This window comes from Helicoverpa armigera, chromosome 3 (genome assembly GCF_030705265.1).
Source record: "Helicoverpa armigera isolate CAAS_96S chromosome 3, ASM3070526v1, whole genome shotgun sequence".
Classification (NCBI taxonomy): domain Eukaryota; kingdom Metazoa; phylum Arthropoda; class Insecta; order Lepidoptera; family Noctuidae; genus Helicoverpa; species Helicoverpa armigera.
This window is the reverse complement of record NC_087122.1, coordinates 10,506,065-10,521,360: the sequence shown is the minus strand read 5'-3', so window position 1 is coordinate 10,521,360 and position 15,296 is coordinate 10,506,065. Positions and strand designations below refer to the sequence as shown.

The 15,296-nt window shown below is 35.1% G+C and overlaps 2 protein-coding genes and 1 long non-coding RNA gene across 11 annotated transcripts in view; 2 read left to right on the top strand and 1 right to left on the bottom strand.

The window, feature by feature from the left end:
• Kcc (kazachoc) overlaps window positions 1–15,296 on the top strand; it is a 466,160-nt gene that overhangs the window by 321,315 nt on the left and 129,549 nt on the right. The window lies entirely within an intron of this gene.
• Window positions 2,573–5,489, bottom strand: LOC110378565 (trypsin CFT-1). The gene is made up of 4 exons (XM_021337887.3): window positions 5,360–5,489; window positions 3,772–3,940; window positions 3,293–3,548; window positions 2,573–3,016 (listed from the first exon to the last, which is right to left on the bottom strand). The coding sequence occupies exons 1-4, from the start codon at window positions 5,403–5,405 to the stop codon at window positions 2,720–2,722; spliced, it is 768 nt and encodes a 255-aa protein (XP_021193562.3). The 5' UTR covers window positions 5,406–5,489; the 3' UTR covers window positions 2,573–2,719.
• On the top strand, window positions 6,287–13,792 carry LOC135119327 (uncharacterized). The gene is made up of 2 exons (XR_010278173.1): window positions 6,287–6,737; window positions 12,128–13,792. It is a non-coding gene; the product is annotated as an uncharacterized LOC135119327 (long non-coding RNA).

Sequence of the window (15,296 nt, the reverse complement as noted above, 5' to 3'; positions counted from 1 at the left end):
GGCATCTAATTTGATATGAGGGAAAGTTCATAATAATATTGTAACGAGTTTATCAAATACTATATCCGCATTCTCAAACGCGCAAGTATTCGAAAAAATTGTTTGCGACTCCTTTGACGCATAACTGCTGATATACATAACCTATTCCATATCCAAGATGGTTCAGTCCATTTGAGGTTACTTGTAAAAATATTAGTAAATTCATATCATAAAAGCTTAGTGATTTTTTAATTAATACGTTTCGCAAGGCAAGAGCGTTGATCACCGCGTTTGCTCAAATCATGTAGATATACCTTATATGATTTATATATTATTGAATGATGGTATATATTTTTCTGTTTTGCTGAAAATAATATCCTTTTCTGTGTAGTGGCCATAGTGGCCAAATTACTTAAAAAGCAAAACAGTCATAGTGCAAGTGTTCATAAAAGTTTTTCCCACTCGCAGTTGTTTGTTTTTGTTTTTTAATTCGGCATAATGATTGACAGCCAGAGTCACTTATCTATTTATCTATATTTATATAAAAAAGAATCTTTTTTTGTTTCTTTTTGCCCTAAAAGTTCAGAAACTAATCAAGGGATTTGAAAAACTGTATACTGTTGAGAAGCTACATTATTAAGCCAGTAAGACATAAAGATATAGTTACATAGTTTGGACACAAAAATGAACCAATTATAAAGTAAAAACTGTTTATTTTGCAGAAATCCCGGACAATATTTTTCCCCGATACCGGGAACAAAAAGCAACGATTCAATCACTAGTATTAGATTAAGCCAGACTAATTATAGGAGATAACGATAAATTTGGGAAAATACGCCTTATTATCAGAATTATCAATTAGTAAGATAATGTAATATTATAATCCTTTAAATACAACAATGTGCGTCACCTACACATGTTTTATACGCGATTTTTTCAGTTCGTTAAAGTTCTAGCACAAAGTAGAAAATATTATTTAAAGACAATATTTTAAATATAACAAAGAAGGGACTATTAACCAAGTTTATCCCAAAAGCTCTCAACACAAACTTTATATTACCTAACTCTCGCATTTACACAGAAAAACTCACATAATTGGCAGCTTATTAGAATATGAATACTTATTCATTCACTATAATTAGGATTATTTCGTGTTTATCCTGACTCAGTTATTCATAATTTCAACTGTTTATTATAACCATTACACATTCTTTAAGTTTACTGCTTGTTTATTTTACACTAGGGAAACCTTCTCAAGCTTTAACATTCGAATTTCAAAATTCTTGTACGTTCTCTGTGTATGTTTGTTATTTCATTATTGGTGGTGTTTTAATTAATTTCTTCAATTAATACGTATCGTATAAAACGTACTAAAATAACCAGAGAGAAGAAGTATAAGAGAAAGTAAAATCATTGTTCGTTTTCAACATTACGTTATCTATAAATCCCATAGTATACATTTTCATAAGTCCAGTTTCCATTATATATTTGCTTTAGACATTTTTGTTATATTAGTGAAAAGGTAGTTTTATTCTATGCCCTATGTTAGTTATGTACTACAATAACCTATTAAAAACTATGGCCAAATAACAGAGTTTCCAAAATTCATGTTTTCAGTGTATGTTTGTTATTCTCATCATTGCTTGTGGTTTTATGAATTTCTTCATTTAGTACATATAGGTATGAACCGAATCAGTGTTATTCGAATCATTGTCCTTTTTTAACATTACTTTGTTTATGAATCCTATAAAGTATAGTGTAAATTTTCATAAGTCCAGTTTCGAGTAACGCAAACTGACCTCACGTTTTATCACCTACAAAAGATTAAATACGGTTTTTTTTTTTTAAATAAGTACTTAATATCGTTAATCTGTCACGCGTTAATATTATCATAATCACTAATGAGGGCGTTAGGGTTGCCACTTTAAAACTGATTATTTTGAATGTCATACAGGTACAAGAAGTTAGCGTGATTAAATTGGCGGTACCTGAGGCCCCTTATATGAAATTTCCATCAACCCCATTTAGCCACTCAAAAAGCTTTCTTTTATTTTATTTTTTTGTTATGTAACCTATATTAAGTAAAAGAAAAAAATATTTTCTTTATGATGTTACAATCAAAAAGGAATATAAGGATAAACGACTTTCGAATGGAAACCTTGCTGTGGATCTTAAACAGTGACTTTTATCTAAGGTTGCTATTGAAAAATGATCATTCCTGAATTTGAAGTAGGTTAAACATATCCAAATCTATGACTGTGGCGTGCGTTTTAATTTTGTTTAGGAACGAAAATCTTCTTGGATCACATTTTTTTAAATAAGTACTGCAGATACAGGTCTCGAAATCAGACCAAAAACCTTATGTGGCATGAAGATATTACAGAGGGACCAAATACATTTTAAGGTGATAACCCTGAATGACTAAGTAACATTATCTTCCTACAATAATTAATACTCAGATATTCTTTTACCTCAATGGAAAACCCAATCTTATCACTGAAAAATATATTATTCCAAAAATTTAATGAAGTGATTCATGCAGGCTTTACAATGATCTAGGAACAAATAAGATTTAAGAAACAAAACGCATACATAAAATAATCCTAACGTCTTTATTTTCTTGCCAAAGTTGTGTGAAATTATTTCAAATGAGGTTCCTCTTCCAAACAGTAATTTAGACGAAACATAAAATAAATACAATAACATCAAAATCGTTAACTGATATTCCTTCTACAAGGAACTAAGCATTAGCCTGTATCCAAGGTGTAAGTCGAGATATACGAGCGCTAACTCCAGGATAAATGGCATTTGCACAGCCGTAACCCCACGAGCTAATGCCAACTAAGACGGTGTTATGGTAGATAGGACTGCCGGAGTCACCCTGGCACTGGTCGCGATTGCCAAGTTTGAGCCAACCAGTGCACAACATGTTGGCTGTGACATTGGCGCCAAACACCCCGTAGCGAGCGGCACAGGTGTATTGGTTAATGGTCCAAACTTGGATGTTACGTAGTTGCTCAGTTTTAGCAGCACCGGCCTAGAAGCACAAATTAAGAAAATCAGGTAAAAGTCTCTAAGATTTATGAGCCAGTTACAAAAATAAAGGGTTCTTTAAGGTTGAATGCTTTGGGATCCATTCTATGATAGACACAATTACGAATTCACTATTAAAGTAAAAAAAATCACTATGACAATGTAAGATCATTTAGAACCTAGACTTCTACTACTACTACTATTATGCTCTATCGACATTGCATAAGAGATCAAATTGAAAACACTGCAAAGTATGTAGATAAAAGTTTTTAATACTAACCACCGTAGTACCCCACCCAGCAACCCAGACGATCTGATTGTCAGGGAGGTTATAGTTCGCACTGGCAATGGAAGCTGGTTTAATGGTGTTACTAAACGGGATGGCGATCCCTGTCTTCAGTATTGCAATATCATAGTCCATTGAGCGGATCTTGAAGCTAGGATGGGTGATGATGGAGTAAAGGGCGTAGACAGTGCCACCGCTATTGGCCCAGCTGGATCCAACTCGGGCACGCCATGTGTAGGCCGTATCACCGCTGTCAAACAGATATTAATTACTATAAAATTTATAGTATTGACTAAGGTTTTTTTCAGTAAAAGGTTCAATAAAAAACCAATCTTATGTTTTTTTATTTATAGTATGCACTATTCATAGCACTCTGAACATTCTTGACCTACTTACTTACAGTTAATGGAAAATGAAATTATCACCAATAGGTCATTCTAATCCGAGTACTACTTAAATGTTCTCATACTTACTATACGCAATGTGCGGCAGTTAGGATAGACTTAGCCGTGACAATAGTGCCAACGCATGCTTGATTGAAGTTGTTAGCATTGGAGGAGTACAGCAGACCAGCGACACTGGGGTACTGGCTGATGACGGCCAATGAACCTCCGACGATCACCGACTGCTTGGTTGGAACGGCTGTGAAAAGCGGCCAGCTTTTTATAAAAAGAAAAACCTATTTAAAATTCAATAAATGGAATGTTTGTTTAAAAATAATGTTGTTTTTTTTAAATACAGGACGCATATTCTAAATCGGAATGTCTTTCAACCTCATTACCTATTACACAATACCTATTACTTATATAAACTTGGTTAACTCCTTAAAGCACAATATAGCAACGTTATTTGCAGTGATATCGATTATGCTAAAATTAGTGATAACTTTATCATTTTACATGAAAACCAATATTGCTATGCTATATTTCAAGGAGCGGATAGTCTGAATTAAAACCAAAAGTTCCTTTACAATGTATCGAGTTAGGTACAATAGACTTTTGAAGTATTTTTATCGTGATGGTATGTCCCTGTATAGCAAAAATTAAAAGGCCAAAACCTAGCTAAAATTCAACAATAAAATACTTTCGTTGATTCGTTGTCCCAAATATAGTAGTCTTTCAATATTCAACCTTTAAACAAAATCATAGCAATTTATTTTGTAACTAAGCTGTTATTTGCTTTGTAATTGAGTAGTTAAAAGAAGTGCTGTAGATTTTGTGTTTTAAGAGGCTGATAATGTCGATAAGGTGAGAGGCTTTCTATGATAAACAGCATGGTGAAAAAGATTACGTCAAACGGCAAAATCTTGTCGATTCTTCAAAAAGAATCTTTGTGGAGGGCACACGAAGAGAATATTTCACATGTGCACACATACATATATTTCATACATATTTATCATTTTTTCATGGTTTTCCAGTAACTATAAAATAAAGTTTATGTGTAAGTAGTGCACTCTGGAGAACATTATATTGTGTTCCAAGAAAAAATAATACACGCTAAGTGAAAAATAAATTGCACTCGTTTATCTTGGTAGCTTAAATTATTAATTAAAAGATATTCTCAATACCTCTTTACTTTTACGACATCTGATAACAGCGTTAATACCTTAAATCTTTAATGTACTACCGCAATGATAGTGAGTAAAGCAAGGTCGTGCAAAATACAATTTCAGTACTTACGAGTAGGTATAATATGTATACTATTTCATATGAATATGTATACTTAAATTGTCTATCATGTCTTTATCTTCCCTCGTTCTTAATCAGGAAGAAATAAGCTAATTACGGACTAAAAAAATGCAGTGACTTATAAAATCATGAAGGTTCTATTTTGTTTAAAGATGTAAAAAGTTTAACTACCCACTACAAGTATAAAGTCCCCGAAACAGATAATTTCCGACGACAGATCGGGAACACATATAAGCAGCAAAACCCTAGGACACACCTTTCACATTTTAGGATATATACCATAGAAAACGATAACATAACAAAAGGACAATAATTAACTGCGATTCGTAGTTAAATTAAGATAAAAATATTTTTTTTATAAGAGAAAACTTACCCGTAACGGCAGTTAAGCCAAAGGCTAGTAGAAACACTGCACGCATCTTGCCTACCAATGCACCAACTTGCAGTCTAGAGGCATTCTTACTATTTATACTCCGTATTAAGTGACTGATTCATAGTTTCGAATTTATCTATCATAAATGTTTCATTCAAGTGGTTGTTTTTCACGTGTTAGCTACCGTTTTCTACTTACTCTCTAAATTATCTTATTTGTTTGTTTTGCTAAGGGTTTTCCTTGTAGAGTAACTTTGATTGAACAATTCAAAAGATCAAATCAAATCAAAATTCGTTCATTCAAACTTAACTGCAAAACAGCACTTTTCGAACGTCAGAAATTTACAAAAGACAGCCCCCAAAACGCCTACCCTTCACCACATCCTATGTGTTTTTGCTGGGAAGAAGAAGTGGCGCAACAAACTCCCCAGCAACACACACGTCTGTCTGTAAGATTAAATTAAACTTGTATTTTGCTAGTCACTCTATTTTTACAAGGAGTGACTGTGTGCTTGTTACTTGGCTGCAACTGGTAAGACTGAAAGCCGACCCCAACAGAGTTCGGAAATGGTTACCTACTTAAGTTTTACATTGTTCTCCTTAAATCAGCGCCTTGATAATATACACTGGCAAATCATTTATCGACGCATACTCATAAAAACTTCAGTATTTTCATCAAGACTTTATTCGAAAAATGCAACTACAATTCATATAAGAAGTGACAGTTAGACCAGGAGTACGACTAGACCTGATATTTCAAAGAACTTGGACAACAGTCTGACGAATGGGTAAGGTATAAACCCATCAGGGTAACTACTCATGACGTTATATCATTAGATTGACGAAACATTCGTAGAATCCCCTTATCTTCGAGACATTCTACTCCACTTACAAGAAGACATTTCTGTATAACATTGACACTGTAGCTATGGTGACCACCCAGCCTTCGGCCCTAGATTAAGTCTGTACGCACACATGTATAATGTGCTGACTATAATTTTAAGAACTTAGGTAGATAAGTCGCCCCACCGGAGATGTCGCGCCGAGATGGGTCAGACAGTAGATTAGTTTTTTTTACAATTAAAAGTACCTCAGAATCGGTAACACGCTTTTAATTTGTCTCCCGAAATTCCTTAGTAGTAATACTTAGTAATTTCAATAGTTTCCCCGCTCCGGAAACAAGAGTGGCGCAGCCGGTAGGATTTCGCTGTTATATTCCTAAATTCTTCGCGGTTTTAAATTCGTCGCGTGTCTCGAGGACGAGCTGCACGATAGCTGTGGGAATTTAAGGACGAGTGAAATCCGACGAACCAAATAAATTACTCTTGGTGCGTGTGGGCAAACAAAGGAATACCAAGGATGAGAGTAGCAGCTGGCTGGTGAGTGATTTTTCGCCAATCCATGTTCCTCTATCCCCCAATACTTAATACCTACATTATTTTGAGATTAAACCTCTCTCATTATAACGTGTTCATTTAGATTATTGGCTTATCTCATTGTGTTCTATAAATAGAACCGACATAGAGTAGTTAAACTTTCAGAGACGCCAATTAATTGTTATCTCAAGTGTATTCTTTGCATTGATATTTTTATAAATGTGTTTTATTAAAAGTAATAAGTAAAGTGTATGTAATTCTACACCTAATATAAAAAAAATATATATTTTATACATTAATATTTTTAATTTTATTACCTAAACTATTACATACATTTTGCGTCTAATTATTTTCTGATTTACGTGTGTTATGTTTGAATTGTGTTATCTTGTGTGTTTCATAGCATAGTCAATTGTACTCTCACGAATTGTTTTATCTGTTCCGTTCTCTACTCTGTGAACATGATGACTTCAGTGACTATTGAACAAATACCCAAAGAAATTATTCAATTAATACCTTTGTATAATGGTGATAAAAGACAGTTAAATCTTTATTTGCGAAAGTGTCAGTATGTCCTTGACCGATATAAGGGTAGCCACGAACAAAATCTTTACGTTTATAATGTTTTAACTAGTCGATTGAGAGATGACGCCGCAGCGCTCTTATCAGAACGTGAAGATATTGTGACATGGTCTGCTTTTAAAGATCTACTTATTCAACATTTTGGAGACCCGCGTAGCGAAGCGTGCATTAATATCGAATTAGAATCCTTAAAATTAAATCCGGTGAAAGTTATTTAGAATTTTGTAATAGAATCCAAAGTGTTCGATCATTATTGATGTCCAAGGTCAACATGATTGAGGATACTGATTTGAAGAGTGCAAAGACAATTATTTATAACAATACGGCCTTGAATGTGTTCTTATACAATCTCCCAGAGAATATGGTTCGTATTGTAAGGCTTAAGGCACCCTCTAGTTTAGAAGCGGCCTTGAGTATAGTACTTGAGGAAGTTAATTTCTTAGAGCAGTATAATACTAGGAATCGCATTTACGGTCAATCTAGCAGTTTCGGATCAAAATTGGTAATGACGCCAGCGGGATACAAACCTTTATTGCCAAATAATATTACCACACCTAAATTTAATTTCGGTATTCCACAGAATAAATTCAATCAGCCCCAAGGTCAATTACCAAATGCATTAACATCACGCCCCAAGCCTGGGTACTTACCCCAATCTCAACAATTTGGGTACAGGCCACCCCAACAATTCGGGTACAGGCCACCTCAACAATTCGGGTATAGGCCACCTCAACCATTTGGGTACAGGCCACCCCAACAATTAGGATACAGGCCACCGCCACAGTTTGGCTATAAACCGTTGCAACCTCAGCAGTTTGGTTACAAATCCCCCAATAATTCTAATACCCCACAAATACTAAAACCTCAAACGCAAACTACTGATGTGTCTATGCGAACAGCCCAACCTAAATCGAATGTACCACAAGGTTTCAATTTAAATGAATTGTCTGCTGACGACTATGAGCCTTATTACAATAACTATTACTCTAACTATGACGATGACTATTATGGTGACTCAAATGAAATTAATTATCATGACGAGACTCATGTTGACTATGAATTACAATCAGAAAATGAAATTCAGGCACTGGATTTTCAGGAGAGTGCCTCGACGGACAAGAAATCTTAGAATTAAATTTTGACTCTAATTTAGAGCTACCGTATATTTATGTAGAAGAGATAGACGCAAAAATGATGATAGATACTGGTAGTATGAGATCGTTCATTGGTCCTACAAAAGCATATGAGTATTTTTACGACTATATACGTAATGAAAATTTTCAGGTGGTTAGTACTCATGCTACTAGTAGACATAATGAAGTAATAGAAATTCCTCTTCTACCTACCTTTGTTAGTGACGATTGGCATAAGTTCTATGTATACGAAGTAGATCCACGGTATGACGGGCTTATAGGTAACGACCTTTTACAGCAATTAGGTGCAATTATTGATCTAAAAGAACGAATCTTAAAAACGAATTCCACTTGTATTCCAATAATCAATAATAATTTAAATTATAAAATTACTGTACAGCCACGTTCAGAACAACGATTTAAATTGCCAGTAGATCAATATTCAGGTGACGCTATTCTTGACTACCAAGAATTTCGAAATGGACTACGAATGCCTAGTGCTTTAGTAAACTGTGATAGTGGATACGCATTTACAGTAATTCAAAACACTTCAGATTGCCCAAAACAACTGACTATTTGCCAACCTTTCACAGTAACGCCATATGAAAATACAGAATACAACATTAATTTTACTACGACCAATACTCCTCTAGAAATTGACAAATTACTTGAAGAAAATTTAGATAAATTAAGACTCGATCATACCAATGGCGAAGAACGTGAGAAAATTTATGCACTTTGTAGGAATATAAGGACATATTCTACTGTGACCAAATCCCCCTTACGTTTACTAATCAGGTTAAACATCACATACGTACCAAAAATGAAGATCCTATATACATTAAACCCTATAGACAGGCACCTTTCATCCAAAACGAAATAAATAATCAGGTAGAAAAATTACTTCATGAAAATGTTATACAAGAATCTCATTCCCTTGGAGTGCTCCAGTTCACCTTGTCCCTAAAAGAAGGATGCGTCTGGTGAAATTAAATACAGGATGGTAATAGACTACAGACGACTGAATGACATAACCATAGACGACAAATACCCCCTACCTAATATTAATGACCTTTTCGACAAACTAGGAAAGAGTGTGTACTTCACCACATTGGATCTAGCAAGCGGCTACCACCAAATAGAAGTAGAAGAGAAGGATAGACAGAAGACAGCTTTTTCGACGCAAAATGGCCATTTTGAGTTTCTCAGAATGCCGTTTGGACTTAAAACCGCTCCTGCTACCTTCCAACGGACCATGGATAATATTTTGCGTGGTCTGCAAGGACTCCACTGCATGGTATACTTGGATGACATAATAATTTACGGAAATAGCCTTGACGAAATGATAAATAAATTAAGAATTGTATTTGACCGACTTAGAACAACTAACATGAAAATTCAATTAGACAAATCTGAATTTTACGCAAAGAAGTGCTCTACCTTGGACACACTATAACTAAAGACGGGCTAAAGCCTAATGACGACAAAATAAACGCTGTATTGAATTACCCGTTACCAAAGACAACGACAGAGATTAAGAGCTTTCTTGGACTTGTAGGTTACTACAGACGTTTTATAAAAGATTTTGCAAAAATTACTCAACCATTGACAGCCTGCTTAAAAAAGCGCAACAAAATTGTTATTGACCAGAAATACATAGACGCATTTAACAAATGCAAGGAACTCCTGACACATGCCCCACTGTTACAATACCCTGACTATGACAAAACATTTATACTGACGACCGACGCATCCAATGTCGCTCTAGGCGCTGTGCTGTCACAAGGACAGATTGGCAGTGACAAGCCCATTGCGTATGCTAGTCGTACCCTCAGTGATACAGAATCACGTTATAGTACCATCGAACGTGAACTGCTCGCTATAGTGTGGGCAGTAAAGCATTTTAGGCCCTATCTGTACGGTAGAAAATTCTATATATATACTGACCACCGTCCCTTAACTTGGCTCCAATCTCTTAAAGACCCTAGTAGCAAACTCACACGTTGGCGGTTACGTTTGCAAGATTACGACTTTGATTTAATTCACAAAACGGCAAACAAAATACAAATGCAGACGCTCTGTCCAGAATAAAAATCAATGCCTTACTCACAGACGACGAAAATCAGTCTCTAGCAGTTAATATTGATGAGAAGGAAGATAAAAATCTAAATGAATGTGCAGATAGTAAAGGTTCATCAACAGTAACGATATCTGATTCTAGTCGAACTATGACCTGTAGTCCTATAGATTTTTCCGACAATATTAGAGAAGTTCACTACGATACAAATGAGTATCCAATACGATCAGTGTCCAGTAAGTCGAACGAAACCGTTCATTCCGCTGTAGAATTAGAATCAACCGGTATACCTATTTTACATGAGGCGATCGACACCAAGCCGAATCAAATCTTAATATTTTCATGGTTTAAAAATCAAATGCATGTTAAGAACCTGTCACGTGACAAACAAAAGATATTAGAAGTTTTCCTGCCAAAAGATAATCCGCAATTAGTAAAGGACTTTTTAAAGGAATACATACAGCCAAAATTAAAATATTTCATTTATTTTGAGGAGAATGAACATCGGAAACTATTTAGCAATATAATAATTGAACTATTCAGAAAGGGAACTATTAACCTATTTGAATGTACAGAAAGAGTTATTTTGTAGAAGATGAAGGAGAGCAAAAGGCACTTATACTTAAACACCATGAAGGAAAGACCTGTCATAGAGGCATAAAAGAAACGCTAGTTAGGCTCCGTAGAAATTATTATTGGAATAGAATGCAGGAAACTGTAACAGCCGTCATAAACAGTTGCGATGGGTGCCGTAGAATGAAATATGATAGGAAACCCATCAAACCTATATTACAACTAACACAAACCCAAGACGCGCCTTTTCAAGAGCTATTTATAGATCTTTTTAGTATAGAAGGTAAAACTTATTTAACTATAATTGACGCATTTAGCAAATTAGGTCAGGCAATCGAAACTCAGGGAAAATCAACTCCCGAAGTAACTAGAGCACTGATGAAATATTTTTCGTATTACGGTACACCCAGAAGAATAAGCTCAGACCCCGGAACCGAATTTAATAATGAACTAATTAAGGAATTTTGAATTTACATAAAATTGATTTCCACATTGGAACCCCTAATAACCCCAATTCAATGGGTCTTATTGAGAGGTTCCACTCCACTATAATAGAAATTTACAGACTGGCCAAATACGAAAACAATGTACTGATGCGGCTTCGGTTATGACTTATTCTGTTCTGGCATACAATCACACTATTCACTCAGTCACTGAACTTGCACCATTTGAAGTTGTCTTCGGACATACCGACTCAAGCAGTCCGTTTAGCATAGAATTAGAAAAACGTTATTTCCAAAAATTAGTAAAAGATCATGCAAAAGAATAAAAACATTATACGAACACTTAGCAGACAAAATGGTTAATATTAAAGAAAAGAATAGAGAGAGTAAGGGTGGTGAAGGTGAAATAAAGTTTAAAAAAGGAGAAATTGTTTTCGGTAAAGACATAAATAAGCGTAAAAGTAAGGATAAGCCCCGATATATAAAAGCTGTAGTAACAGGCAAAGCAGATAAAAATATTTTACCTATAAAAATAGGAGAAAGGGATACCAAAATTCCTATTAAAATATAAAACGTCCTCCACAGGTGCGGCATATTATTGATGACAGTCACGATGCTGTCGCTGGCCCTTCATCTGCAAAATCTTGAAGGTAATCCAGGAGTTTTACCGGTGAAACAAGGTCATGCATATTTCCAAACTGATCAGTGGACTATTGTAAAGATCATCAGCCTAGATCAAATTTATACTGACCTTAACTACATCTCTACCAACTATCAAGCGCTTTGTAATTTAATTGATTGGAATGCATCATACTCACAAGAAATTATGACTATTAAAATGCATACAGATTCCATACGTGATTTAACTGTAGAAAAATACCAACAGCTTATACCATCCAAACGATCTAAACGAGGACTCATTAATCCACTGGGCTCTATTAAAAATTGTTACCGGTAATTTGGATCATGATGATGCGTTGAAGTATGATAATCTCATTTCTAAATTGAATCAAGGTCAAATCACTATATCTAAAAGGTTAACATTGGTCTCTAAAATGTTTGACAGTTTTATTAATGCCACTGAAACTATTGAACAGAATACAATTAACTTCCATAACAGGTTAACTAAAATTGAAACATTAATTAAAGATTTAACTGCTCAGCAAAATAGTTGGATTTTTCTGACGTACTTAACTGGATTGTTCAATGTTTTCATGAGTAACTTTCGTACTATATTTATTAGATTAAGTGAAATCGAAACTGCACTTGCATTAAGCAGAGTCTCTATTTTACATCAATCAATTGTTAATTCTTCAGAACTTTTATATCATCTTAAATTAATATCCGAATATGAAAGCTTAATATATCCTCCCGCCGAAGCGAACTTGTTAAAAATAGAAGAGATTATATGTGTTAAATCATTTATTAAAAGTAATCAAATAACGTTTATAATGGAGATACCACTTACCGATAATGTTACTTATAACTATTATAAGATTTACTCCCTACCAATTTTCCATGACACCGAAAATAAGACCCTAGCTATTTTCCCCAAATACCCTTACCTATTGGCGAAAGAAAATAGATACTCACCAATCGCAATACCGTGTAGACCATTCTCTGCCGGTGCTCGCTTCCTCTGCACTGCAGACAACAGGATCCCCTTCTATGAACTTACCTGTGTCGAACAGCTTATGAATTTCGAAAACGACCTTACCCTTTGCAAACAACATCCAATAGAAATCGAACAGGTCAGAGTCCAACAAGTCGCTAACAACAACTGGATCCTGTATAGTGAAGAGAAGACCACACTAACAGAACGATGCAAGGATGAGACCAGTAGACAATTGGTATTTGGTACTTACCTGATGACCATCGAAGAACCCTGTGAGGTGGAGATTCATGGCATACACATTAATCATCGTATCTTCATAGAGTCCGATGTGGTGAAAAGAGTACCAATCATCGCCTTACCTCAGTTACGCACTAACGCACAGCTATCCAGTACACGTGCACTTGATATGAAGGGCATAAATCTAGACGAAGTGAAATATATGGCGTATTCGTTAAAACATAGTGAAGTGATCGAAAGTGTTTTTGATAAAAGGGACAGTAGCTTCAGTGCGTCCTTGGTGTACGTGACCTTAGGTTTAGTTATTTTAAGTATTTTTGTATTTTCCGTTTATGTTGTTCGGCTCAAATTGCTGAAATACACGTGTTTCAAGAAAAATTATCGGAACCAATCTAAAATCGATTCTCCCGATAATTTTCCTCTTAAGGTCGGAGGAGCTATGGTGACCACCCAGCCTTCGGCCCTAGATTAAGTCTGTACGCACACATGTATAATGTGCTGACTATAATTTTAAGAACTTAGGTAGATAAGTCGCCCCACCGGAGATGTCGCGCCGAGATGGGTCAGACAGTAGATTAGTTTTTTTTACAATTAAAAGTACCTCAGAATCGGTAACACGCTTTTAATTTGTCTCCCGAAATTCCTTAGTAGTAATACTTAGTAATTTCAATAGTTTCCCCGCTCCGGAAACAAGAGTCTGTATATAACGTCAACACTCGAATAACACTACTAATCGAAAACAGTACTTAAAATACATGTTGTAACTAAAAATTAATTGGTTTCTTTGTCTAATGTAGGGATATTGATCAATGAATATGAGATATATATAGCTAATTTTAAAAGATGAAGAAAACGTATAGCATTGACTCAGGTGTGATATTGCAATGTAAATGAAGAAAGGCGTTTTTTTTTTCAAATTCTTTAATTAAACCTACAAGTTTCTTAATAAATAAAAAATCGGTAAAAAAACTTTTAAGTTAAACGGTTTTATCTTATGTGCATTGAAAACTAGAAAATAAAAAAATTGTTACTTACCTGTCAACCTACGTAGGTGGTCCCGGTCATATTAAACTAAAATAAAAACGTGGGGCCCATTAACTATTGCTGTAGTACTTTCTTCTAGAGGTATAATAGGTGTGGATTGCATCGACTTACTATAATCGTAACTGGAGATTTTGACAATCAATAATCAGCCGTAGCGGCTTCACCAGCGAACGCCGAGCTCATGATCTATCAAAGTATGAAGATATGCTTTGCCATAGGTAGGATTTCACAGGGGCCCCACGTTTTTATTTCAGTTTAATATGACCGGGACCACCTACTTAGGTTGACAGGTAAGTAACAATTTTTTTATTTTCTAGTTTTCAGTGCACATAAGATAAAACCGTTTAACTTAAAAGTTTTTTTACCGATTTTTTATTTTCTAGTTTTTAGTATTTAATGAAAATGCCTACCGAATATTCCTCATTCTATCTAATTCATTTAGTGCATCATTATTACACGGTCTCTTACCTGACAATTTATTACAATCTAATTCCTCAATACATAGCCCTTCCAGATACTTTTTTTTTAACAACCCCAAAAATCATCACATGACCTCTCCTGCTGTGGGTCAGCAGCGGTGAGGGAGTGCCAGACTCTTGACTAAAAACCGTTTTGTTCCGTCGTAGGCCTTTTATGTACCAGGGCCGCGGTAACTCTTTCGAACAATCTCGCAGCCCAGGCAGGCCTTGGCCCTGTTGGGCCCCGCTGGAGTTACTGACAGTTTTCTACTTGTGAAGCCCTTTCATTTGATACCCATATTGGTGGGATTGATAAAAAATTGTTATCAGCCATTTGGTAGAGGCCGCCATCTTGGATTTCAATTTTGCATAATAAATTGTATTCTACTTGTTGAGACCT